At 44.1% G+C, this 27,073-nt stretch overlaps 1 protein-coding gene, 1 long non-coding RNA gene and 1 pseudogene across 2 annotated transcripts; 2 read left to right on the top strand and 1 right to left on the bottom strand.

Moving 5' to 3' along the window:
• Positions 1-621: 621 nt before the first annotated feature.
• On the top strand, positions 622-14,498 carry LOC125939607 (uncharacterized). Its single transcript, XR_007464924.1, has 3 exons — positions 622-633; positions 13,389-13,485; positions 14,373-14,498. It is a non-coding gene; the product is annotated as an uncharacterized LOC125939607 (long non-coding RNA).
• On the top strand, positions 2,730-10,342 carry LOC119442186 (activating signal cointegrator 1). Its single transcript, XM_037706962.2, has 3 exons — positions 2,730-2,862; positions 9,577-9,698; positions 10,241-10,342. The coding sequence occupies exons 1-3, from the start codon at positions 2,786-2,788 to the stop codon at positions 10,324-10,326; spliced, it is 285 nt and encodes a 94-aa protein (XP_037562890.1). The 5' UTR covers positions 2,730-2,785; the 3' UTR covers positions 10,327-10,342.
• A 20-nt stretch (positions 14,499-14,518) lies between the features above and the next one.
• Positions 14,519-22,733, bottom strand: LOC119442194 (vesicle transport protein USE1-like; annotated as a pseudogene).
• Positions 22,734-27,073: the final 4,340 nt, after the last annotated feature.

Raw genomic sequence — 27,073 nt, forward strand, 5'->3', positions numbered from 1 at the left:
TCGCCGTCTATGATAGCATCGATACGCCCGCGTTTCGTCAGCAGCGGTTGCGGCAAGCGTTTATTGTGCTTTGACTCAGTGCAAAAATGTCAAAGATTAAGAGCACCGGCTACTCTTGATGGACGAACATTTGTTGGCGACCACCTTCCTAGTGAAAAAATAACTGGATGTGTGCACGGTAGTGAAAGCGTGTCTGCAGATAAGACGCGCCGCGGGCCGCGCTGCGAAGATGTTGCGAGCCTTCGCTGCTGCTAGCCCTTAATCAGTCATGATGACGAGAATTTCAGCTTCTCACTGCTTTTGTGAAAATAGAAACAAGATTTTCTGATGCATTCCGTAATAAAGCGTGTTTGAAGTATGCAAGTATTCATTTATTCTTTTCTTTATACTCTGGATAATTCGACATTATTTGTATAGGACATTTTAATTGGGGAGGGGACGGGTTCCTTGGCGCTCATTAAGCTTGCAGGGTTCCCCGTAACGAACATGCTTGAGAACCCCTGGTGTAGTGAAAGTCTATTGGTTTCTGTCTCAGTAACTTCTCAAAATGGTGCGTACTCAGAGCGATGCATCTTTTAACAGAAGAATTCAATGTTTTGCTATGGCTAAAGCAACCCTTTGTATCGTGAACACGTCCTCTCAAGCTCTCGTTGGCCTGACCAGTCTGCCTTGTGTCAGTACAGAATATGTCTGGATCAAAACCACACTGCAGTGTAAATGCAAGGTAGTTGCTCTATTTTGTTAGAATCCTTAGCCATGCATGGGATTCTCTAATGCCTAGAATACAGAGCCAGAAAAGGCTGCATGATGCATGCAGCTCAGCGCCCTTCAGTAGCATTGTGTAGGAGAAGTTATGTTTTCCTGAAAAGCTAATCAAAGAAACACCACTTGATTCCTCATGGAGGTTACAGATGTAGTGTGCGAAAGCTTCTTTCATAAAACTTGCAAGCAGAATCCATAAAATAATTTCATCATCAGTGAAGTGTCCTTGGACAATTTTCTAAAAACTCCTTGTATTAAACATTTCACTAAAGCAATTACTTTACAGTCAAGGTACTGTCACAGCAAAATGAAATGTGACTGCGTAGTACGCGTGGTTTTCGGTATGGGCTCTACTGTCTAACGGTGCTATGAACCGCTGCACATGTCAATTAGCTACAGGGCTTACAACTTCACATCTGCTCTCATCTTACTAACCTTTTTAATTCAGGTTATCAGTATCTGATATCATACCAGTGAAGTGATACAAGCCTCTGCTTTCCTTCAATGCTTGTCGCGTGGACGGTGTTGTTTTTGGACAGGAGGCTGAAGTATCTCTGTTCACTCGCATCCATGAAGGGGCTTGTAGAAAAGCAGAGACTTGAAGTGCTGATATTAAATGCTGTTAAGCTGAGTGACGGTTGAGAAGATGAGTAGGAAGTAAAGCCATGGACTTTGTTAATGGTTGCAGCATGCACTGAAAGCCATGCCTCTTCTGTCACATTTCATTCATTGTGGTAACATTCAGTTCATTCAGTACTGAAAAACTAATGTTCATGTTTCTAGTCATTATGCATGTAAAAATGTTCAAGCTCCCGACCTCTTTGTAACATTTTCTTATTCTCACAATGTGGTGACTATTCTTGCAGGAACGCTGTACACGAGTAATAGATATGCTGACTACTACTCCCTCTGACAGCAAATAGCTTACCTTGAGCAACGAGAAATGATTCGTAAGAAGAAACAGGAGCTGTGCGCAGAGCACATGCTTCAATGCTTCAAGACGACAACAGAAGTTCGTTAACTTTCAAGAAAATCCAGAGTTTTGGCAGTAAATCTGCACTGGCCTCTGGCTTTCAGTTGTGTCTATCTGACATTGTAAAATCTGCTATTATATCATTCCTTCCTGCCACAGTAGCATAGTGGCTATGGTATTCGGCTTCTGAGTGTGAGCTAAGTGATCCCCACTGTGGTCGCCATATTTTGTTAGAGGTGAAATGCAAAAAACACTCATTTACTTATATTGATGCATGTTAAGACCCCGGGTGGTTGAAATTAATCCAGAGCCCTCCACTACAGCAGTCCTCATAGCCCATGGTTTGCCTATAGCACATTAAACCCATAACTTTTTTCTACGCAGGCATACAACCACCAGACAAGCCATGCTGAGAATACAATGCATATAATAATGGGGGCTGCATGTCTTTGTCACTTTAATAACCTTGTGAAAAAAGCTGAACTTCATTTGTTTCAGTGACGCTAGATTTTGCTGGGCGCCAAGTGGTGAAGGAGGAGGCACAGCATGCCAGCATCAGAGCTTTTTGCAGTCACTCGTAGCACCTATGGCTGAAGCAAATATCAACGACCGTGTGTGTAGAGAAGTAAATCCACACACTTTAGGATCCAGCTTTGGATATGCCACCTCCTGAGGGTATGTGCACTTGAAAGATTAAAGGCAGTGAAAATTCACTTTGCTAAAGTTGTCAGAACCATTGCACCATCTTTACTAGTTGTGTTGTGAGTTATGCTTTCTATTTTTTTTCCGTTTAGATTGTTTTAATCGGTGTCCTGCTAGGGAAATATCATTCTACAACAGTGAAAGGGTTGGCTGTCCTCCCAGTACGTTCTGTCGTCGGGCGTTTTACTGTAATATTTTGGAACTCGCAATCATCTGCTTTGTTCTGCAGTATATGCCAACCAGAGCCCTGCGTGCACCAAAACGCAGCCGTCTAATGGCGAGAATAGCCTGCTGTGCACCTCAAGCACTGACCAAGTCCTCAGCTCTCGCATTTAGGATCGAGCACTCATGGAGATGTCTGACGATGGCTTTGCCCTCTCTGTGCAACAACCATATGCTGGTCTGCTAGTGGCCGGCATCAAAAAGTATGATGATGTTCTGTAGCTCAGTGTTTTACACTGTGTTGAATGTGACGAGGAATCTATTTGATTTCTAAAACGTGTAGCTATACTGAAATCATCTATTTTCACGAATTCCTTGTCTGGCAACTCAGCTTTAGTTCTATTGCTGCAAGAACCAGTCAGCAACCACGGTAGCCCAGTGGCTATGATGGCATTGCGCTGCTGAGCTCGAGGTCACAGGTTCGATCCAAGCTGCAGCAGTCACATTCCAATAGGGGTGAAATGTAAAAAACGCTTGTGTACTTAGACTTAAACGCACATTAAGAAACCCCAGTTGGTCAAAATTAATCTGGCGTTCCCCACTACGGCATGCCTCATAATCAGATTGTGGTTTTGGCACTTAACACCTCAGATTTGGTATGATTATAAATTTTTGCTTTGAATTATGGCATTGTTAAAAGGCATCTTTGCCTTTGACACTGATCTGCCATGCCAGAGACCGAGGACTGTCTCTTCATGGAAAAAAAAAAATGTTGTGAGCTTGTGAAGTACCGTATTTTCCGGATTACAAGTCGCACCTTTGTATAAGACGCACCCCTCTATTTAAGCATGTTTTCATGAAAAAATTCATACATAAGTCGCACCCTAGTATAAGACGCACCCCTTTTCCGCACGATCACCACAACTAACCGTGACGCGGCATGCACTCCGTTTCAGATGCAATGTACTTACCTATTCCGGATCAACCGAATCCCCCTAACGCGTCAGTCAAGGTGCCACAAGTTACGGCAAGAATGCAGTTAATTCTGTAAGCAGCAAAAAAGATTTATTATACATTGCGCGTATTCAAAACCGTCAAAGGCCTCGTCCTCCGATGCGCTGTCGAACAGTTCGGCCACTTCACTAGGCAGGGCTGCAGAGACATCGTCATCTTCAGAGTTGCTGCTGTCACAATCGCTAGCAGGCGCTGAAGCAACAAGGCCAGCTTTTTGGAAAGCCTGCAGTTATCGTCGACACAGAACGGTAGCCCACGCTTCGTCTACCCACTTTGCCACCATCGCCATACGTCGCGTGTCTCATGCGTCCAGTGGCCGTAAAGCTATGTTCGCCCTCAGTCATCCAACTTTCCCACAAACGCCGCAGTACAGCTTTGAAGCTGCGGTTGACGGAGATGTCTAAAGGCTGCAGAATCTTCGTCATACCACCTGGAATGACTGCAGGCGTGCAGTTGACAGCCTTTACCTTCCGCAGTGTTGAGTCGGTAATATGCGCACGCATACTATCCATGACGAGCAGACTTTTTTTACATGGAAAAAGCCGTCTGGTCGTTTAACAAAACACCTGTCAAGCCAAATGCTCATCATGCTTTCGTCCATCCATCCCTTTTCATTCGCTGGATGAGGGACACCTGAAGGGAAGCTGTCCTTTGGCAGTGTCTTCCGCTTAAATATGAGCATCGGTGGCAGTTTGGTTCCGTCGGCGCAGCATGCAAGGACAACCGTAAAATGCGATTTTTCATGTCCTGTTCGCAGCAGCACCGACTTGTCACCCTTTTCCGCAACAGTTCGTCCCATCGGAATATCAAATGTCAATGGAATTCGTCCATGTTGACAATGTGCTTCTCCGCGATCTCATTTTCCTCCACTTGCTTCTTCACGAACGCCTTGAAGTTATCCAACTTTTCGGCGAAGTCTTCGGGCAGCTTTTGGCAAAGCGTTGTGCGCGCTCTGATGCTCAAATAGTTGCGCCTCATAAATCTGAAGCACCAAGAAGTTCCACCGGCAAAACCAACAGCTCCCATCTCTTGAGCCCACGTGCACGCTTTCAGGCGCAACTGCACAGTTGACAATCCCCTGCCTTCCGCACGTTGTTCTAATACCCACGCGCGCAGGCGGGCTTCAAGTTCAGGCCATCGGGCTTTCAATCCTCGGTCAGCTTTCTTCGTGCTTTCTCATAGCCCTCAGCTTCTCCTCCGACTTGCGCCAGTCGCGCACCATCTTTTCACTCACACCAAAGTGTCGCCCAGCGGCACGGTTACCATTTTCAAGCGCAAACTCAACCGCTGTCAACTTGAACTTTGCTGTGTAGCTCTTGCGCGATTGCCGAGGCGGCATGGTGGAACCAGAGAAACGAATACGCACTTGTGAAACGAGCCGCACAAAGCGAAGATGGCGACAGAACAGCCACAGACCGCACACACACGATGGGCAAAGAATGGCAAAGAATGGCAAAGAACATACTAAAAGGCCAAAATAATATTAAAACAAAAAGAAAAATAACTTCGTGGCTCGCAAGTACGAAATTTATTGGTTGTTTTAGTAGCTTGTGCGAAGTACAGCAGCCATTACCCGGCGACCCCCTCGCCTCCCCCCTTTTATTTTTCAGTTGCGTTCGGTGTTTTGCGACCTGAATCTTCTTGTTCTGGCTTCAACTGCTCACTCAACAACCTGACATTCGTTGCCGCAATTTAAAAAAAATAAGGAAACAATTTCGAGAGTGAAAGGGGAAAAAAAGATATATAAGTCGCACCTTTGTATAAGTCGCACCAAAGAAAAACTCAGAAAAAAACCGCGTCTTATACTCCGGAAAATACGGTAAATCAGCAAGTTAGCTTTGGGAACACTTGGCTAGTTCTTGAAAAATGAAATTGTAGATCTCTTTTTCTACCACCTAAGTGAGTACCTAATGTATTAGTACCACTGCAATACTGTTTGGTCTATTGGCCAGCAGTGTACTGCATGAAAATGTCAGTTTTGAAATGCCCTCTCCCAAGAAGCAGGTCACATTCTGTGGTTGGACAGCGCACATCCGAGATCAACCACAAGTTGTCACAAACTGATTCATTGATAGCATGCGCATAATGTCATGGTCACATTGCTTTTCTCCTCACCTTCTAACCCTACGCATTCGAGCCGCGCATGCTTCATCAGCAGGATAGCACGACAATGATGTCGACGCCAATGGCTTGAATACGCTTCAAGTATCCATATAATTGCTATCACAATAGAAAGAAGTTTGTTAAACTGATCGAACAATACATATAGCATTTACGGCTATCCTAACGAGAGAGATGTAACCATGTCCTGAATTGTGCACTCCCAAAACTGAAGAACCATGGGTTACAATTTGCTGGGAATGTGAGCAATACTTATGGACTAAGCTACACATACCAGACCACGGCCAGTATAACGTAAAACTGTTCCAAGCTGTTTTTATTCCAAATCTGCCATTAGCCTTCCATGATAAGCCGAAAGGGCTCGGGCTCCACCTAAATGGGATGTGCCTGAGCCACTCTGATCTATCATGCAAGGAAAAATGGTGGATTTGCAATAGTTTTACATTATACAGTCGAACCTGGATATATGGAATCTGAAGGGGAACACAAACAAGTTCGATATATAGTTAATTTGATATATAAAATAATAAGCCCACAGGCAAACGGCAGCATATCGATTGGTGCATCCGAGGGCCGCTAAGTTACTGCACGCAACTCGGAAAAAAAGCAAGCAAACTTTAGTTACCTGTACAAATTACTGGACCACTTTAAACTTCCTTGCAAAGTCCAAGTTAATTCTTTTCTTTACATTTGCAGTGGCCATCACTTGCGGAAAATGAACTTGCGAATAGGCACTCTACCCACACGACGACGCCATGAAAATCGGAAAGAAGGAATGTTGACGTTTGAGGTAGCATGCGGGCTAGCCAAACAGCTTGACGTGGCTCAGCTGACTGCACATTCTCTTCTCCACCGCCAGGTGCCAGAAAACCTCAAAGTGCACAAAGAGGTGCTCTTTCAGGTCTTCAGCGCGGCGCCGCTTTTGATATATCGAATGTGCTCGTGAACAGGCATTCTATATACGTGTGCACCATCCCTATAGACCTTTTCATCGGGCAAGGAGGAAAAGGCACGCGACAAGCCTTTCCTCCTCTCTGGCTTGTGCGAGCCGGCGCGGTGCGGCTTGAATGTGTTGCCGGTCGCGCGCTGCGGAACGATTTGGAGGTGTTTTAGCTAGTTCTGAGTGCAGTTTACGGGATGTCAGGTCTTACGAGGTCATCAAACAACCACTGTGTAGCCTTTAGGCGCAACAGTAGCTACGTATCTACAAATTTCTCGTGGGTATGCAAAAATGCGACATGCATGATCAGCCGCGGTGTATGTGTTGTGAACTATGTTGGATGTATCGGTTTTCACTCAACGAAGACTTGTTGTAGAACATTTCTATCAGCCACCGGCATCATTCTCACCCATTTTAAGTCTAGTAGACTTCAAATCACGATGTCTACATTAGCCTCCTGCAAGAGGCCGAAGGCTCTGCTCAACACAGCGAGCACTGCGATTGGCAATTAAACCAACATGATACACGCAAACTTCGTGCTCCAATCGGCATTGCCTTTTTGCCCTGTAAGGCTCAATATACAAAGGGGATCGTATAAAGGGAATCCAACAGCTATTTGTAAGGACACAATTTCCATAAGATGGGTGAATGCGTCGTAGATGACTTAACTTATGAGACTGAAAAAAAAAGAGTTCATATGTCCTCCTTTTGCGGCAAAATGAAACAGAACACGGGATAACGACGAAATAAGACTTCGCATGATCGTGCCGCATGCTTGGACCACTTGGACCATGCGCTATATACAGTGTAGACCGCTTATAACATAAGTCGCCGGAGTTGCGAATATCCGCACTGTAAGTGGTACCGCACTATAACCAAAGCAATAATTTTCAAGGCTCGCACATATGCAAAACATGTGCCCCGAGCCGTCACGCGTATGCGACAGTCGAGGAATGCGGCTAGAACGTTTGCATTCAATTTACAGTCGAATCTCGTTAATTCGAACCAAATCACGCGGCGGCGCCTCCGACCGGCATTGCGCCGGCACCGCCATAGGGTAAAAGCTTAGGAGGGACCCCTCAATGTCATGCGCGAACAAAACAAATAAAAAGCAAGGAAAAAAAACGCGGCAGAAATTTCACCCTCTCTCAAATGGCAAGGTCGCCGATACTGCGTTGCGCCGGAACATGCGTGTACGTGCCGACATCTCAGCCACGCTACCATAGCCACGCGTAGGAAATGGCAGTGAACCCTTCTTTCTCCTTTATGCTTTCTCTATTTTCTAGTCATGTGTTGACCTTGCACGCTGCGGCTATGGCGCAGAGGGAATCAGCAGCGCTGTCCCAGGCCGGCGATTGCCCGCTTCCCGATAACGGCAGAAAATGAAACATCGGGGAGCTGCCGCCGGGCCGGCTGTAGCGGCGGCTCCTGCATGGCGGCGGGCGTGCACGGTGACACTCGAAAGTGAGGGAGCTACAAGGGAGGGCGAGGGGAGCCACCTAAGCGGCGGAGTTGCCGAGGCGAAATCTGCTTCCTTGCCGCTCTCCTCCCTCACATTCCATGGTCTCTGCGTGCGGCCTTCCCCGTGACTGCCGTGCCGGCGCCGCCCGCTCCCTGAAGTTTCGTTTACTGCCATTATCGTGAAGCGCGTTAGGCAGGCCTTGGCAGTTTCGTGGCCCTCGCTCGCTATGTGCGCCGTGATATTTCACGACTCGCACTCAAGATTCTGGTTTTAGCCTCACTGGCTGTTCGTTCGCACCACGTGCCCTTCTCCTCCACTTCGTCTCTCTTTCTTCCTCGAGCACTTCTTGGCGCCCCCGTTTGAGGGGAGCGTTCACCGTCTCTGCTGACTTCTGTATCCCAGGCAGCCGCACTGTAACCGGTATTTCGTTTCCCGCAACTGCACTATAAGCGATACCTGTATACATAGAGTGCTATGGGAAAATTAACGGGAGTCTGAAAAGACCGCACTATATCCGGTCCTGCACTATAAGCAGTTACGTTATAAGTGGTCTTACTGTAGAACAAACAGATCTATAACACAGCATTTAGTACTGCCTTGGACGCTCGTGCAGTCTGCAATTGGTCGTTCGACCACTTGAATAGTGTGATTCAAACTGTACGGTATGCGGTTATTATTTACCAAACTGTTAGGATTGGTGACACGCTGTTAGGATTGTCAGATGTTTCATAACTACTCGTTGCAGCTAAACCAGAGCTTAGAATTACAGTGCTGAGAATGCTGCAGTAAGGTAACATTCGTGAAAGAAATTTTTCAGAAATACCTAACTGATATTCGAGGCTGATTGTAAGCTCAAACAAACGCGCACACCTCGCGCTGGGTGTTTCCGTCTGCCCTAACACCAGCAGAAACTCCAGCTGCTTAATTAGTTCAGACTTAAATTCCCTCACTACACCTTACAGGACCGTTCCCCACATAGAAGATGCCATTGCATGCTAAATAGACCGCGGGAGAGTGAATAAATCCACCAGAAACTGCCGCCGAGCGTATGCCGTAGCATATAACACGGGCGTTCGCCCAAGCCAGCATGCCAACTGCCCATAGATGGCCCCACTGCCTACGCAATGGCGGCGGCCATGAAAAAACAGTCTTTACATTTGCATGGGATTTTCAATGGGATTTTACAGCTGTTTGATATACACAATAATTCGTTATATGTGGGTTCTGTATATCCGGGTTTGATTGTACTGGCCCACGTTAAACAAGTGGCCATGGGAGTATCCTTACCAGGAGCATGCACTCAGTGTGTGTATATCAATCTGTCATGATTTTATTGTGTGTGATATCTTTTTCAACTTAGGATATTTTATAGAACAATTGACTGTCTATGTGCATTTTGAATTAATGTGTAAGTTGGCTGTGTTTTCTGCCTGTTTGCAGGCACGAAGGGCACGCTTGGTTTACAACATACAGGGGCCGTCTGTGGATCCATTCAGCCAGCAAGCAGCCAACCCAGGAGGACATCAGTAAAGTGGTTGACATCTATCGCAAGATTGTCGAAGGTAAGGCACTTGTTTTTCATTATATATATGTGCCACTAGCTGTCAACACACTGGGTTGCTGGAGGCTTGAAGTGCTTGACAGCGATTGAGCAAGGCGCAGACAACTACAAGTCCCATTGTCGAAACAATGCTCTTGACCAATGCTTCCCTTGTTCAACTTTTATTGATCACAACACTGGGAAACGCCCGAGGTCAAGCCATGATTATAAGAGCGGGAAACTTTGTAGAGTGCATTGTGTCATGTCTTGTAGCAATAAGCATGGCGGCTTTTATCCCATTTTATGAACACGGGTGCATACCTCTGCAGTTATAACCTCTACAGGATTGAGAGTATGCTGACACAAATCATTAAGTAAATTAAAGGTAATGTGATGCATCGGAGCCAGGTTAGGTTAGCTTAAAAACCATCTTTTTTTAGCAGATATGATATCAGTGTCTAGTTTCTGTTTCAAACAGAGCATGACGACACTTTGAGGAAATGTCCATTTCAATGCTATGATTTTTTTAAACTACCAATTTTTTTTTCTTTCTCTCCATGGCAGGGACGGGAGAAATTGTTAGTTTTCCAGATGAGTACCCAACAAGCTGCCTTTTGGGATGTGTCAACCTTGTTGAGTGCCTGCCCTAGGACATCTATCATAAACAGGTGTCTCTTCCATCTTCTAAAAGTTTCAGTGACCTCTAGTGCACCAATGGCCTGCAGTGTTTGTTATTACTGCATGATAATAAATCCATGCACAGAACAATAATACAGGCAGCTAACAGCTAGCATATGGATTAGCTACATGTTTGTAACCATAAGGGGCACTATATAGTGTACAGCAAAAAAACATGCAGTGAAGGTGTAGCAAACAGCCAACACACAAGCTGATCCTTCACTTATTTTTTGCTATCTGCTGCTTTAAGCTATCCTCCTATACATAATGCTCTGGCACATATTGGAAACAAATCATTACATGCTGACAAATCATTCGCTCTTGTTCAGTAAGGTTTAAGCTTACATGTTGTTTTCTTGCATCTCTCCTCTGGCACTCTTCACAACTCCTGCTTGAATTCAAAGCCCTAACAAGTACAGTAGAACCCCGCTGTTACGTTTTTCACGGGACCGTAAAAAAAAACGTAAGAGCCGGGAAACGCAAGAGCCAGGAAACAGGAAAAATTGAGCAATGGGAGTAGTGTTGAACTGCACACAATATTATTTTAATTCTTACGTTCGACAAAAAGTAGTTTCGCCCGACAGCCGAAGTATCGATTGCGATGAGCTATACAAAGTAAGAATAGTAGTTTTATAGTCTGTATAAACTTGTAAACATTCGGTTATTAACTAATTAACAAACATGGTGTCAGCGCCCAGAGGCAAACATGAACACATCACACTCATGAGAGCGGACACGCGCAGTTAAGCGCCGCTGCAGAAGCGAGCGAAGTGAACTTCGTGCTGTTGTCTATCGCTTCAACCCAAACTGAGCGCCGAGAACACGCAGCACGCACAAAGCCACGAGCCGCAGACGCACCTACACTGCGTAGAATCTGCCCCCACGCAGATCGCTTTCAAGACACGGCCCGCGGGACCGCGCGCCGCCGCGCAGTATGATGCCAGAGCACAACGCTGCCCACTATCCCCCCCCCCCTCGCTCCCTCGCTGGTGCCTTGAGCGCAACCGAAGGAGGCGCGCTTCCTCCCTGCTTTTCTTTCGCGCGCGAGACGTGGTCGTCGGCTCCCTTCGCACGCTTTCACTCGCAAATTCAGCACACGGCCGCGCGGCGACGTATCCTGTATGTGCGAGTGAAAGCGTGCGAGGGGAGCCGACGACTGCGTCTCGCGCACGAAAGAAAGCATACGGCGCGCGGCGATGGCGTTATCGCCCTTGGACTTTATACGGAACATCTATGAGCCAAAACCAATTTTAGGGCCGCAACGCGTCATAGACATCATTTAGATAGCAAAAGCCGATATCAAAGGCCATACTTTTGCTGGTGGAAACCGAAAATACGTAATAAATGTTACCCCCAGCACTTTAGGCGGCCAATACCATCGTCAAGCAACCAAGCCAAGCGACATGAAAAGTCAAAATGGCCGCTCGGGCCGGCGCGGTGTGGCAGTTCGCAACGTATGATGCGGGAACGGTCCCATAGTTGCGACGTAACAGCGGGGTTACCTATGCATTGGGTTCTATGGGAGCTGTGCCGGGACCGGCCGAAAACGACGTAACAGCCGGGAAAACGCAGCACCCGGGAACGTGACAGCGGGGTTCTACTGTAAACTAGAAAACTGTGTAGGAAAGCTGCAAGGCAGCCAGCACTGTTTTACTATTTCTTAGAAGGCAATCGGTGTGCTACAGGCTTCTTGAAATAGGCTATCAGGGACCGTGTCACTGAGGATGGCCGTAAACGTTTTTCCCAGTCACAGTCGCCACCAGACTTTCTCATTCAGTTTTGTACCTGTTGCAAAACGATGCCATCACGGTGATACACCTGCTTTCATTGCACATGTGAATGAATGGCACCAAGGCATATCACTATTGAACATGTGATAATATCTACATGGGCAGCGCTAAATGTGAACAAATATTTTGAATTTTCAAGTACATCATCACACGTGAAGACCACTCATACTCTAAACGTTGTGCATGCCAGTGAAAGGAGGAAATCAGTGCCATGTTTCTGCATCTCTGCCGTGCTCTTCCTCACTCATGAAAAAGACCTGCTGTGGGCAGTCGAAGTTCACACCAGTGAAAATTGTTAAAAGTTTTTTTAAAAAACACCTGAATCAAAAGATATTACAATAGGAATCTTCATTATCTCTGTACTTTTCTTTCTGCACTCTGCTATAGAGAAGCTGACAGCACACGTTGCATTAAGTACTGCACGAATTCAAAAGTCAAGCACATTGCTAAAGAAGCCAAAAATCAGCGCCTTTCAAAGCAGTGTTCTGCCTCATTCTTGCAGACGCAAGACAGGCAAGAACATTACTGGGGGGAAGCAAGATGTCTTGCTCTGAAGATATGCTCTAAAGATAATCATGCAGGAGAGGCTCCTCCTAAAAGAGTAGAAGAGGCGATTCACTGGCTCATGTTATACATGTTCCCTTTGAGGGCACTTGCTGCTGCATCCTTGATTGGGCAGTGGTTATCGTTTGCCAGGAGGTTGAACTTGTTAATCATATGGCTACTCAGGGTTTTTCTCTTTTTTTTTCACCCCAACGGGGATGCCATCACAAGAGCACGCACTCCACTGTGCCAAGCACAGCATGCCGACAGGCGGGCATCTTGAAACCACGTAGAACTTCAGGGACTCAGCCATGCGAAGTGTCACTTCGGTGTTGCTCTGACCGAGTTAATAGTCCATGCACCTCTCATTCTGAAAGAATGCCTTTGTGAAGTGTCACTTCAGTGTTGCGAAAGACCACTGTGTTTGCTCTGGCCGAGTTAATAGTCCGTGCACCTTTCATTCTGAAAGAATGCCTTTACCTACGTGCAAGTTTCACCAGCCTTTGTTGATAAAAATGAGTACTCATTATAAGTTGGGCTGTTATAACTGTGTCCAGATATAGTTTAGTATTTCGTAAACCATTTTTACATCACATAACACGCACACTATGTACTGATGTTCAGAGTATAGCCACTTCTAGAACCACTTCTTCTGTTGCTGTTTCTAAGCAGTCTTGCCCTTTCCTTTTTACCTATTTTAGTATCCATTTGGGGAATGCTTCTCTCCATTCCTCTTCATATGTGAGGAACCTCAAGAACTGAAAACAAAGTTCCCAATGAAGGGGCAGCACAAAATCTGTAAGTGTACGAGCTGAGTATATGCAATTACAGCTGCGAATTGTGAAGATAAAGTTAGTACTAAAAGAGTCATTTGATTGTGTATTGCCTTACAAGGCTGCCTCATATCAGAGGCCTGACAGTCTGTCTTATCTTTTAGGCAGCTTATGCTAAGCTGAAGAGCTTGAGACTAAACAGTTGTAAGGCAGCTTTTATAATCCGTGGTACTCATCTAAAGGGACACTAAAAAGAAATAGTACGTCAGTTTAGACTGATAAAGTATTGGTTAGAAACCATATTTTTTAATTTTGCAGTAAGGGGTCGATTATTACATAATAAAATGAAGGTCAAAGTTGTGTTTGTTGAACTTCGTGTCAGAATCCTAGTGCCGGTATGTCAGTGTGACGAAACTGGTTTGATATTTTTTTCTCATATTTTGACCATTGTGGCTCAGTAAATGTTCCTGAAACTTGCTAAGTTAAAGTCTTTGGCGCTTCTTGAACTAATATAGTCCAAATTTACCAATAAGGAGCTAACTAGGCCTGAGCAGGCTCCATCAAAATCCATCACATCCTAGCCTCTTCTAACTGTAAGAGTGGCTTTTTTGGCATTGTGGAAGGATAATTTACTAATGCAGCTCAAATGATTTCTCTTTATTCTTCCTTTAAGTTCACATGTTATGGCGCTTAGATTCATATGAATTGCATGTTGCTTGATAGACTGGCAGATGTGTTTTACTGATTTCTCGCAACTAAGCCTAGCCTATGTAATTCATTGCGATGTGTACCTTTTCTGTCTAAGCCATGCCTTTTATGGCAAGCCAGGAAGTATAAAACCAATGACAATGCCACACTTTGCATCCAGCTTTTCAGTGTCTTACGCCATTGTCAAAACATTCTTTGGTATAGTCAAAATGGACTCGAGGCTGCACCATGCAGCAAGAAGACGTTGCTCTGTCCTCAGATCTTGACAAGCTGACCAGTTTTTCCACTGTAGAAAAGAAAAGGTCTTTTTTTTTAACGCAGAAAATAAATTCTTTATTGTACATTTAGTATTTAGTACATGGAGTTACTAACATGGCGTGTGAGCCTTCATCACTTCAGAAAAATGCGCATGAAGACAACCTTGTTGAGGAAGACAAAAAACATGATCGCAAGCATAAGCCAGATCCAACAGTTACACGAGCGACGTATGTGCTCCTCAAGCTGTTGCAGCTCATTTTGTAGCCGCTCGTAGTTTTGGTCCGCAGATTGCACACTCTTTTCAACAGCCTGGAAGGTAAACATTCTTTAGTTCACTTCAACATGGTGAAAGTCATGCCAGCAAAATATTTTTGCTTTGCTACTTATTACTTCTATAACTACACACAGTAGACTTGCAATAATTCGAACAAACCTCAGAGGAATTTGTTGGCCCTTTGTTGGCCAGCTACATTTTCAATGTATTCGAAGACCCCCTGGGTTGGAAAAGGAATTCAGTTTTCAGTCGAATATTGACGCGATAGTGTTTAGGGCCCCGGCGTGTCGCAGAAAATCCAGCGTCGGCAACCGGCGTGTGATTGCGGGTGGCGGGGAAAATCATCCAACCACATCGACTGCGCATGCCCTCCACGTGGTGCAAGGTTTTGGTGAACAAAAATTGAATTTCTCACAGTGAAATCCATCAGAAAAATGGTAAAGTACGACTTTACCATTCGGCGTCGAATTCGCCGTCGGATTGTTTACCAATTGGTGTCAGATTGTAATTTGAATGAACGAGAAAACCTAATTCTGCTACGAGGAAACCCAAACACAAACCCCTTTTCCAGCATTTCTATCAGACCTGCGCGTGCAGGGCAATAGCAAACAATTAATAAAATAATAAAGAAAGTGCTAGGGCCTTCACATTTTAATATAACACCACTTATATTGCCCCTGGAAAAATGTCTTTCCAGCAATGCATTTCAGTTTAAAAGTGAAGCCGACTTTAAGGGGATCGGTGTAAGCTTGGTCTTTGTAAGCTAGCTTTCCCACGTTTAGTGTTGCAGTGAATGAAGCCTACTTGCCGTATGCGAACAGTGCGATGCGAATGGGTCCCGATAACGCTATCGCGTTCTACTCTTAAAGGCGAAGCTTAAGCGTCCTCCAATTTTTTTTGGCTTCCCAGGGGGCAGTATAATGTGGCTAAAATAGCTATTAAGCGCAGCTCATAGAGCATGAATGGGCAAATTTTGCACATGTTTGATGTTTAGGGTGCTATGTAATCTTGCCGGGGACCACTGACTGATCTTGCTGGGAACCACTGACTGAACCTGAAGCAGTCAGGTTGTATGTACTTTATCTCTTGCAATTCAGGTGAGCCATGTAGTGATCATACCAAAAAGTATCCAGTGCACTTTGTTTTGAAAGTGGATTGCACAATGACAAAATGTTTTGTCTTGTACTCAGTGTACCTAAAGCATTTCGAATGAATTGGAAGCACAATTGTAAACCCATTATTTAGCTTGGGTGCTAAAATATCTAAAAAGTTGAAAATCCGTGGAGCCTGGCACGCAGCCTGGACTTCACAGTTTCACCGACTAGGTTGCACTAGTGAGCACAAGGCTTGGTGGCAAAAGAATGCATCAATTATGATTTTCCACTGAACTTGCATTGCATGAACTTTGGAATTTGTAGTAAAGTTTAAAGAAATGCTTCTCCTAATGACCTCACAGTCATGTCTATCTATAGAGGATAAGTCTGACAAGATGAACATATTGGGAACCTTAATTTTATTCCTACTGTATTACCTCAGGTAGGTTAATGGACGTTCAAATCTACAATATAAAAGGATACCATGTGCATGTTCGAAGACATTCTCCCAGACCCTTGTTTTTGAATGTCGAGAGGTAATTTTGTGTCCTGATTTAACTTCTGACATTTTTTACTTCTCATTGCCACATCTATTCAACACCTGATGCATGTACTTACATAAGCCTCAGAAACACAGCATTATTAAGTTGTTTTGTAGGTTAAACACACACAAGCAATTTTATTTTATTTAAAATATTCTGAACATGGTATAAACACAGTGTCTTTATATGCGTTTTAACAGCTTGAAAGTAGGGGTGTCCGAATACGGAATAGTTTATTTGAAATCGAATCAAGAAAAAAAAAGTTAATATTGAATATCAGAAAATTTAACACAAACTTTTATGCTTACAAACTTTGTGCAAAAGACACAGTGCTGCACATGCTCAAGTGGCTACTCATATTACGTAACAAGAATGTAGCTAGCTATTGGTACCTTAGGTACCTAGGAATCGAGATGTATAGTAAACTCTACTGTTATTAAAGGGAACACCAAATTAGTATGAAAGAACTCAGTTCATATATGAAGGTCTGGAAAATATTTTGTAGTGATAGAATTTCAGTCGAATAGTATAAAGTGCTTTTTTTTACCTCTGAAGGTGAAAAAATAACAAAGTTGTCCTAAACACCAGTGAGGCTTTCAGTTTAATTGTAGGTCATACTGTGCCTAATGACAGTTTTATATTGCTTAGAAAATTTTGCTTTCTAGTTTTCGTCCAGGGAACAGGAGAGTTTTTCCAGTTCTGTGGCAGGTGGTTTCTGTGGGTTATGAGCTCATTAAGGCCAATCTGCGTGACAGACAAGAGCGAGGAATGCACCTCAGGTCACTCGGCACTGCTCCTCGCGGTCATCGGCGCCAATAATAAAGAGTTTTCAAATAAGGAGGCCCACGGCAAGTTAGCACAACATTCCAATGAACTGCAAAGTTTCCTAGAGCTCTACATTCGAGCAGTCAAGTGCTTCTGGCACACACAGCAACTGTGCACAGTTTGATTTTCATAGTCTCATTACCACCACTGCTGTTTGACCACCAGTGCCTGTTGCTAACACCTTACATGGCACTATGTCCAAATGCTCTAAGCAGAATTTTTGTGCCTGCTCTAGTACTCGCATACACTAAGCATGCAGGTTACTGCAAGGTAAAAATCTATTACCTCTGTGTCCTTTTTCACAATGTGTCCAGCAAGCACTGAATTCTGCTTCAGGTTCTGTGCCAAGGAGACCATTTCCCAAGCAATTTTCTCCTGCATGGAGTTGTGGTAATGCAGAACGGCATCAAAATCTTCACCAGCACCCTGGCCCGGAACTCGTTCTCACAATCCCTTGTTGTCACCTGCTAACAGTTAGAAAAAAAAGAAGTGAGAGGCGCATAAAGAAAATAGAAATTGGACTTGGCAATGGATGTGGCAGAGTTAAACAACTTGTAAAATATGTGTCAGTACTTCTTTATGGTTGGAATTCAATCTACCCAGCTACTGGACTGGCAGGAACATAAACAAAATTTTCTCTACTGCACTTTGCTCTACTCACTGTGTGTCTGAGCAATGGAAGAATGCCAACTACCTGGCCCTCCTTTAGGCCAACTTCCCTTCACAAAAACAATGCAGTACGATGTAATGAAGGAAATGGGCAATGTTGCAAAACACTAACTTTGTTACGCAAGGTCACACTGCTAATGCATAGTGACAAGAGGCCGAGCAGAAATGACCAGAATAACTGCTTTTAGGCAAACATTTGCAAGTGCTAATGGCAGTCTTTTTCAGCAGCAGAAGGTAGCCTTGTAATTGTAACTTTTTTCTTCTCACCATGCCTTCTGCTGACCAAGCCTTGTCACCATTAAAGGGGCCCTGAACCACCCCTTGGGCTTGGTGAAATAACATAGTCTTCGGGTAGCATACGCTGCTGTGAACATCTCAGTCAAGTTTTCTTGCCGTAAGCGGTGTGTCAAGCTCTCAAGCGGAGCGCGAAGTTACCTTTCTTTTAAACGCTCTTGTTTCAACAGAAGCCATGATCCTCACTCTCTTCTGTGTGCTGTATTAAGTAATAAAGCACATTCAAATACGCGGCTGCTATTGGTCGCTCTCGTTCGCTACGCCGCGGGGTGCCGCCACGAGTCCACTGGCTGGCTGCTCACTGTGGACAACCACACTTGGCTTACATTTAGCGCGTTGTAGGCACTGAAATCGGAAGTCCTGGCATCTACGTCAACATCCAACATAAAATTTGAACTGCGAGCTACAGTGACATTTCGAAGGCGGAGCGTTACACTCCGCCGTAGCCTTCGCAGTGTAAGGCATTGAAGGAGGAAGGGGAGCACAGCGGAGGCTGTGTTTGATTGCCAATAACTGCGCTTCTGCTGAACGTACTGAAGTACTTTTTGCGGCAAAGTATTTCTGAAATAGCCTATTTTTACTTCAAATGTCTTTCTCCACTTCGATGAAAAGTAGTTCAGGGCCCCTTTAATATTGTTACAATGCGGAAGTCGCATATAAAGATGTATTTACGCTATTTACAAGAGAGACTACGATACATAAACAAGATGGCTGTCGAAACCGAGTCCACCTCTACATGTCAAATTGTCTTCTTCTGACGGGCGCCACTCTTGGTTGCGCCGTAACAATATCGAACAATTTTCACGTCCTGGTATTACCAATGTTTGAAATTTTCTGTCATTATACTGCACATTATAGAGCATGCTTTACTAAATGAACACAAAAGGAAGCATTTGGACCAATTAGGCAGTTTGTTCACAAACTCGGGGCTCTTCAGAGCATGTGTGGTCATACATTATCATGTAAAGTTAAGCCTTGTGAGTCAATTAACATGTTCACTGTGGCGTGGGTCATGGGGGGTTACTTATGGGTGCGTCATGGCAGTTATTCCCCCTGTGTGGCTGTGCAAGGCTTTCTTGCAGTGTGCAAGCCACGTCTTTCCTAGAAATCAACGAAGAGTAAAATTTATTGTTCCTTCTGGCCTGACATGTCATGGTGCCATCTCTCTGTACCTTGAGGAACATTCAAAGGAGCACAACTTCCTGGTAACTCACTGGTGGGCCATGGTGCACTTGAATATGACTAGTGACCCACTGGTGCGTCACTAAGCACAGGAATCGTAACTAAAAGGTACTGCCGCAGTGAACGTGTTAACATCTGTGCATACCTTCAGGACCAAATCAGAAACGCATTTCGTCTGCAGAAATGGCAGCACTAAATAAAAAGCACTTTCTTTCTAGTTTGAATGGTTGTGGCAGGTGGTACAGTCGTATGCTGCAGTGAAACATATTCAGATTTAATCCATTGAGAGGATACAGGTGCTGCATCTATAAATACTAGTACATACTAAACAATATCCACTGCCGAATCCCATGTGTAAACATTTTATGGTGAATGATTCTGTTTAGCTGGAAAAATCTGGCTGTCCAAGTGATGCAGCATGCTATAGCATGTTATGTTCGCGATAGATGAGATAAAGGTTATCATATTTTTGCTTAAATTTCATGTTTGATCGTGTACAGTTGACAATCTGAAGTATTCAAAAACTATTTAGGTGTTCTAATAGTGACTATTCGATTCGAACACAGAATCAAATAGGACAATACTTGATTCATTATTCAAAAGTCTTGAGTAGTTGCACACCCCAAGTATTGGCTGTAAAGACAGAGTAGAAAAAGTATAAAGAACATGAATAAATATTGGAGAAGAAGGATTCCTGCTTTGCTAAGCAGTTTAGGAAGCCACCACACTCATTTGAAGCTTAGCATGCCTAAAGGCAGTTGGGAATGTTAAGGTCAGTATGGTGTCCTAAACCTATACATGAATACACATATCTGGCATGCTCGTGACTTTAACAAGTTATGTGAGCATGTTCTTGAATGCCTGACAAAGTTGTTAGTGATCATTCACTGACTGATCGCAACGACCTGTCATTGACCAGCGCCATGTGACCTTTTGTTGCACTATTGCAAATGCAATTGTTCTCTGAAGTTTGAAGATAGTGAAGTTCCATCAGACACTGCAGTGAAGAAGTGCATCTTACAGTCAATATGAAAACAGATTACTGACATGCTCATGACTTGAAAAAGCTTTGTGAACATGTTTGTAAACACTTGAGAAAGTTGTCAGCAATCATTCACTAACCTTCGCACTGACCAGTCGTTGATCAGCACCATATAGCCTTTTGTTGCTCTATCGCAAATGCAACTGTTCTTCCAAACTCAAGGATAGTAAAATTCTATTCATACACTATGATGAAGAAATGTGTCTTACAGTCGAGCTGTCCTTCAAAAAGAATAACTTTCATGCCTGAACTCTTGAGAGTGAACACGTCTCCACGGTCCATGGTTGGTTGACAAAGTTGCTGGCACCTTCATCACCTTAATGCACATGTGATATTTCAGTTAATAGTTGAGGTCTGTGTCCTCATTTTCATTCATCTTGTGGCTGTTCTTTTTTACAACTGCTTTTTCAATAAACAGTTCTGACAATATTCAGGCATCTGTCGGAGGCAAATTTTGGCATGTGAGAAGCAAAATCCAGGAGGGACTCCGAAGTTTTTTTTGTACCTAGAATCTTAATGTGTAAAAACTAGATTCACATTATGCCACTAACATGTACTAGATGGATAATAGATGGTTTGCATTGACGTCATCATGGCCACCATGTTGTGATACCAGCATTTCGAGAAGTCGCATAGATAAGGAATGGGACAGCACCACAGGTGTGTCTTGCGCAGAGCGACCAACCAATAACAGAGATAATCTGGTAAAAAATGGCCACAGTCAGAAAGCAAAACACTCTATGCATGATAATAAGGTGCACTGGCATTACCGTGGGAGCCATGTTTAGGTACTAATAACAGGGAGAAAAGCTATGTCCGTGACATCATAAGAAAACGATCTATAAACAGTGGGCACACATACTGCTACAACAGTCTTTATAAATATATGCATTCCATCTTGGACATATCTGCATCTATAAAATCTTGCGGGCTGATAACCAGATGCCCATCATATTTCAGGCAATTTGCTGCACTGGTGTTTGGTGTCTTTTTTTACCCTCATCATGCATTGTGCAGTTGCTTACACTTTATGCATCATAACTGCAGCATATAAGCACCAAGTGTGTGGGAACCTGAACTCATCTAAGAAGCGCACAAATAAGCTGCAAGCAATCACTCCCCATGCCTTGCATCATGCTCTCACCAATTGTCTTGGCAGATGATCGGGACTCCAGCAGCTCCTCACGGACATCACGAATTGCCTTGGTCTGCCATTTGAGCAGTATCTCCTTGGCGTTGCCATCAGGGACAGGCTTTAGGGTGAGCTGCTCATGGCTGAGGGTCTTTTCTGGACTATTGTGTGGCTGCAGTGTTTGCGATTAAAAGGCCACTGTCAGGAAATTGTACTCCCACACAGCATCTGCCCAAACTATGCTACCATACAAAATGCTTAAAAACAAATAACGCAAATGTCCTGCAGTACTTGCTTGTGTATTGTGTATCCACAGCAATAAGGCGTTTCAGAAAGTCCACTTCGCTCGTGTAATGCAGCAATGTGTCCTTGCTTGGCTGACTGCAAAATATGTTCCCTCAACGCTAGATTCAGAAAAAATAAAGAGTAAATGAGAAAGTGCAGGCACTTACCATGTGTTTATGTTCCTCAGATCTAGTAACATCTTCAAGGCTTTGAACATACTGAAAAACAAATATGTTGACAGAGTAAATCAATTATGAGATTTGCAATGCCAATCGATGGACTACTATGAAATGCATTAAGTCGTAAATCACCTGTTGCGTCATTTTACAGCGCCGATCAACACGCCCATTAAAATAAAAATAACCTGTAAGATTACGAATCCCATGCAGCCAGGTCATCTTGTATGCGACTTTTGCATCCGAAACTGCCTTCCGATACTTGGCTACATTGTACGGACACCCAGGAAAATCAATTAAAACCAGTAAACTTGCTCATAGGTATTTGGTGCGTGAACAAACGTGCATCAGCTAAAGCTGCTGCTCTCATGTTTACATGCATGTCTTTCGTGAGACTAGAAGTTCGGTTACCAATTTTTCACCCCCCCAAAAATAAAAATAAATAAATAACAGGGAGCAGAAAGCCTCGTCAGCTATCTGAGAGCTTTTAACCTCTCAGGATTTGCAACCTGGAACATTACAGCAAAACGTGCGAAATGATAAGGCAACCTGTAGTCAAATTTCTGCGGCTAGGCAATTTAAACGAACTGTTGCTCCCTGATCCGACCATGTCGATGCAACTGGACAATCTGTAACCTCTCCAATGAGAGAGGTTATTCTTAGCTTGTTTACTAGCCCGATCTGTTACCTTTTTGAATCTCCAATTTGTGGGATTTCGGTCATTAGCAAGAGCTTCGCACTACTCCACAACAGTCTACAAAAGTTGATCTCTAGCTGTGACAGGGGTGCCATGCTGGAAGCCGACGACACCAATGTGACGTCGATGATGTTTACGTCACCATGATCATCTGTTGTAGATGATGATGATTGCAAATAAAAGCCTGCATTGGTTTCACTTCCATTTGACGGCAAAAAAAGTGACAGCCTCCAAACATGCATCGGAAGTGGGATTAAGCGAGCAATGATTGTACAGTGACCTGCGCTATGGTGGCTACCTGTGCGTTTATCCTAACAAATCTGAATAAAATTTGCTACATATAAAAAGCAATATTTTTATTTATGGCTCAAATTTTTACAAAAATTGTGGGAAATCAAGTTTTCTTTTACAAATTCAAGGACAAAGCTTACAAACTTCTCCGAAGCACCACGGCACCACTTTGCATCAAAAACAGATATCGCAGTTTTGTGAACTGTATCTCTTGCAGCATCTGAAATGGCCAAGTGTGATGTATGATAGAGTTTACAGCTTACATGAAATTGTTGCTAAGTTTAAGAGGGTTTCACAAATAAGTGGTATGCTTAAGACTTAGATTGACTCCAACGAAATAAGGAAATTTACTAGCCCGACATTTCGGAACCAATTCGGCTCCTTCTTCAGGGGGTATTCTTCGGAGGTGGCGGTGTGCCGCTTTTAAAAGGTTTGTCGTAACAAAGGAGAGGAAGGGGGAGAGAGCGTAAGGTGCGGAGACACTTGGCAGGGCACCTGTTCTAGACAGACAAAATAGGCGGTGGGGTGGGGTGGGGGGGGGGGCTTCGACGTCGCTGGTCGGCTGGGTTGACCGATGCTGGGCGCCCTTTAGTCGCGGGAATGCATTGACGAGGGACACGGGGGGGGGGGGGGGGGGAACGAGTTGTTTTGGTGTTGCTGACCTAGAGCGGGGGGTCCTTTCTTCCCTTCGTCGCGTCTGCAAGGCCATGAACATACAAAGAAGGAAGAATGCCCTTCACGCGGTTTATATTACCCGCCTTGTTCTGAATGTGCCAAGACTCGAGTAGTAGCCTTTTTCGCCAGTTTGTCTCTGTTTCAAGGATTTCGGTTTCGTGGAAAGAAATCTTGTGATCGGCGTCTTCGGAATGTTCGGCGACAGCGCTGCGTATTCGGTTGAATGTTCTGACGTCGTTTTCATGTTGTCCGATTCTTTCTTTTAGATTTTTGGTTTCCCCGATGTATGACGCCGGACAGTCGGCACAGCTGATTTTATAGACGACGCCTTGAGCTTTTTCTTTTGGTGGACGGTCTTTTGGTTTAGGAATGAGGATATTCAAAGTGTTCATCGGTTTATGCGCGACTTTGAGGCCTTCCTTTTTCAATATTCGGCTGAGAGCTTCGCTGGTACCATTGACGTATGGGATGGACACTCGTTTCTGTGGTCGAGGGGGAGTCAACGGTTGGAGGTCTCGTAGTTTGTTTTTTATTTTTTGTTGTTGGGTTGTTTTTCGAATGAATTCCGTTGTATAGCCGTTCCTTTTGAGTTCGTTGAGAACCGTTCTCCTTTCTTTTGATCTGATTCCAATGTGCAATGAGTTTCGACTCTTTTCAATAAAGAATTTACGACCGATGCCTTGTGGTTTGCCGGATGGTTGGTTGAGAAGTGTAGGTAGCGGCCTGTGTGGGTTGGTTTTCGGTAGACTGGGAATATTAGATTGCCATTGGTTCGTGTAACTTGTACATCTAGGAATGGTAGCGATCCGTTTTGTTCGCGCTCCGACGTGAACTGTATATCCGGGTCTATGGAATTTAAATGGCTCTGCAGGTTTTCGACTTGCGACTCCTTCACGATACAGAAGCAATCATCCATGTACCTGAGGAAAACTTTTGGCTTCGGGGAAAAAATTTTCTCTCCCACTTCCTCTCCTTTGTTACGACGGACCTTTTAAAAGCGGCACACCGCCACCTCCAAAGAATACCCCCTGAAGAAGGAGCCGAATTGGTTCCGAAACGTCGGGCTAGTAAATTTCCTTATTTGGTTGGAGTCAATCTCTAAGTCTTAATCAGTTTTCCCAACCAGACAGGTAATTCTGTCGAAATGTTTAGCTTCAAGTGGTATGCTTCAGAGCAGTGTGTAACATATCAATTCGTTTGGATGTCTCAGTACGTGCAGCTTACAGAATTGTGATGTACCTTTTTTTATTGCTGAGTTATGGGTATAAATTTGATTGATACTTGAGATTTTTGAGGTATTGCAATCTTCGAGAAATTTTCTAAAAAGTGATGGTCTAAATAAAAAATCAACTTCCTACAGTCGGTATGTTCTAACTTTTTTCTTTGAAATGCAACTGGCCTCGCCAATTTCGGTGCACTGGAAGCCAATAAAAATGATTTCTCTGTTCTCATAGGATCTCCTAAGCTAAATCTTCCGTCTTTAAAGCCCACATTATTCAAAAAAGCAATTGGCATCTTTGCTTTCGTAGCTTTGTCTTAAAAAAAAAAGAAAAAGTTACAACTCTGCCATTGGAAGAGTCGGCTGCTGCAGAAAAGTTGACTGGCTTTGCTGTCTATCAGCATACCAAGAAATGCAATATTGTTGCAAAATTTGAGTTTGAGGAAGCAGCAGGTACATTTGCCTTTTTAGTAGTTCAAATAAAAATGCATCACCATAATTGTAGAATTCAGCATTCCATTTAATTATTTATTATCTTCTCTTATGCAATTCATAGCATCATTACAACTTTACAGTGCCAACTACAAGAACAGATTACAGTATGCATTCACACAGGGCTTAAAGTCGCCCTTCAGTGAAGTGGGGGTCCCTCATAGGGCAGTGACCAGTATAGCACATGTACACTCACACACGCATATATATATATATATATATATATATATATATATATATATATCAGTGAAGCTTTGAATCACAGGAACCGACAGTGAAACAGGTGAAAGAATATAAGCACATGAAAAATACCAGGATTGTACTGACGTTTCGGCCAGAGATTGGCCTTCACTCCGACGGAGGTTGGTCCCTGGCTGAAATCATGTGAACTCAAACCAAATAAGTCTAGCTGCAACATAGAGCATTAATTGCGTTACTTTATTGACAACCTCAGGCACTATAGCATATTTTATGGTTTCACACCTACTTCCCTACAAAAGTGGACAAATGCATGCATCTTTGGTATAACCCAGCACTCATAATCCACAACTAAACGAATGAAAATTAACTGGTAATCTAAAGAAACCAAATAGAACCTTCACTAATTCATGAGCAGGTAGCTTCACGCAGGTGTCTCTTGAAACAGTATGCTGTGCCAAGAATATTAGTCGAACGAGGGTGGTGAACGTCATGTGCGGTGCCTTGTGGAAATGTACTGTAGCAATACGACAATACCTGCTTTCCTGTTTTTTCTCAGTCCACATCAACCGGTTAATCAAGATTAAATCATTAGTCTAAAAATTGGAGAGTTAGAATTGCCCCGCACAAGGCCCAACTGGTACTAAAATCGCCTCCAGTGCTTGTCGAATGGGTGCTGCACTGCTACAGTTGACGTGCCGCAGAGGGGCTGAGCCCCTCCTTGAAAAATGGAAAAATGGAGCCCCAGCCAATCACTCCACTGCTCTCATGCAGTCCCAGGTCCAGTTCTGCTTACCATGGCACATTTCACCACATTGGCATGCAGGAAGACAACCAGTGCTAATCTTGCCAGGTACCATGTAGTTAATATGTTTGCAATCTTCTCACACACAGCATACGCTCCCTTTCTTCAGCCCTAGCCAGTGGCGCACCGACGAGGCCGAGGTAACACCCCCCACACGTCCAGCCCCAGCAGTCCAACGTGTACCGTCAGTGCTCTGTTCACACTGTCATGACAATTCAGGAGGTAACTTGAGGTCGAATTTTCCAGATTAACAAAAACACTCTATCACTGTCTTGTATTTATTCATTCACTCTTAAATTACTTTGAGTAAAACGCTGAAGAAATAAACATCGTCATCATCCTTGGTGTCATTATGATAATTATTAGGCATTTTATTTGCTGTTGGATTCCTCTGGCTAAAGCAAGACAAATGCATACCATGCATAGTGCTCACACCCCCCCCCCCCCCATTCAAAAATTTAGCCTCCCCCCCTGGCAGAGATCCTGAGTGCGCTACTGGCCCTAGCCTCACGTAGAGTGTATCCCCACAACGTGTGAGCATCCAAAGCCACCCACACATTGCCTGTGATGCATACTATGACGGCGAAAGTGGGAAGAGCTCAGTCCACAGGTCATAGCAACAAATTACCTGCATGGGTGTACAGTCACCCACACGGAGTATTGCGGTTGGGGAATTAAAAGCAGTTTGCAGAAAACACGGAAAGAGGCACAGAAAAAACGCACAAGACAAGCGCTGCACTAACTGTCTTGTCTGT

Source organism: Dermacentor silvarum, chromosome 1 (genome assembly GCF_013339745.2).
Source record: "Dermacentor silvarum isolate Dsil-2018 chromosome 1, BIME_Dsil_1.4, whole genome shotgun sequence".
NCBI classification, from domain to species: Eukaryota; Metazoa; Arthropoda; class Arachnida; order Ixodida; family Ixodidae; genus Dermacentor; species Dermacentor silvarum.

Bases quoted from the DNA above. Each gene is read 5' to 3' on its own strand.
- LOC119442186 (XM_037706962.2), top strand. From the start codon at position 2,786: ATGGAGATGTCTGACGATGGCTTTGCCCTCTCTGTGCAACAACCATAT. The intron at 2,863-9,576 runs GTATGATGATGT...GCCTGTTTGCAG, and splicing joins CTAGTGGCCGGCATCAAAAA to GCACGAAGGGCACGCTTGGT. The intron at 9,699-10,240 runs GTAAGGCACTTG...TCTCCATGGCAG, and splicing joins CTATCGCAAGATTGTCGAAG to GGACGGGAGAAATTGTTAGT.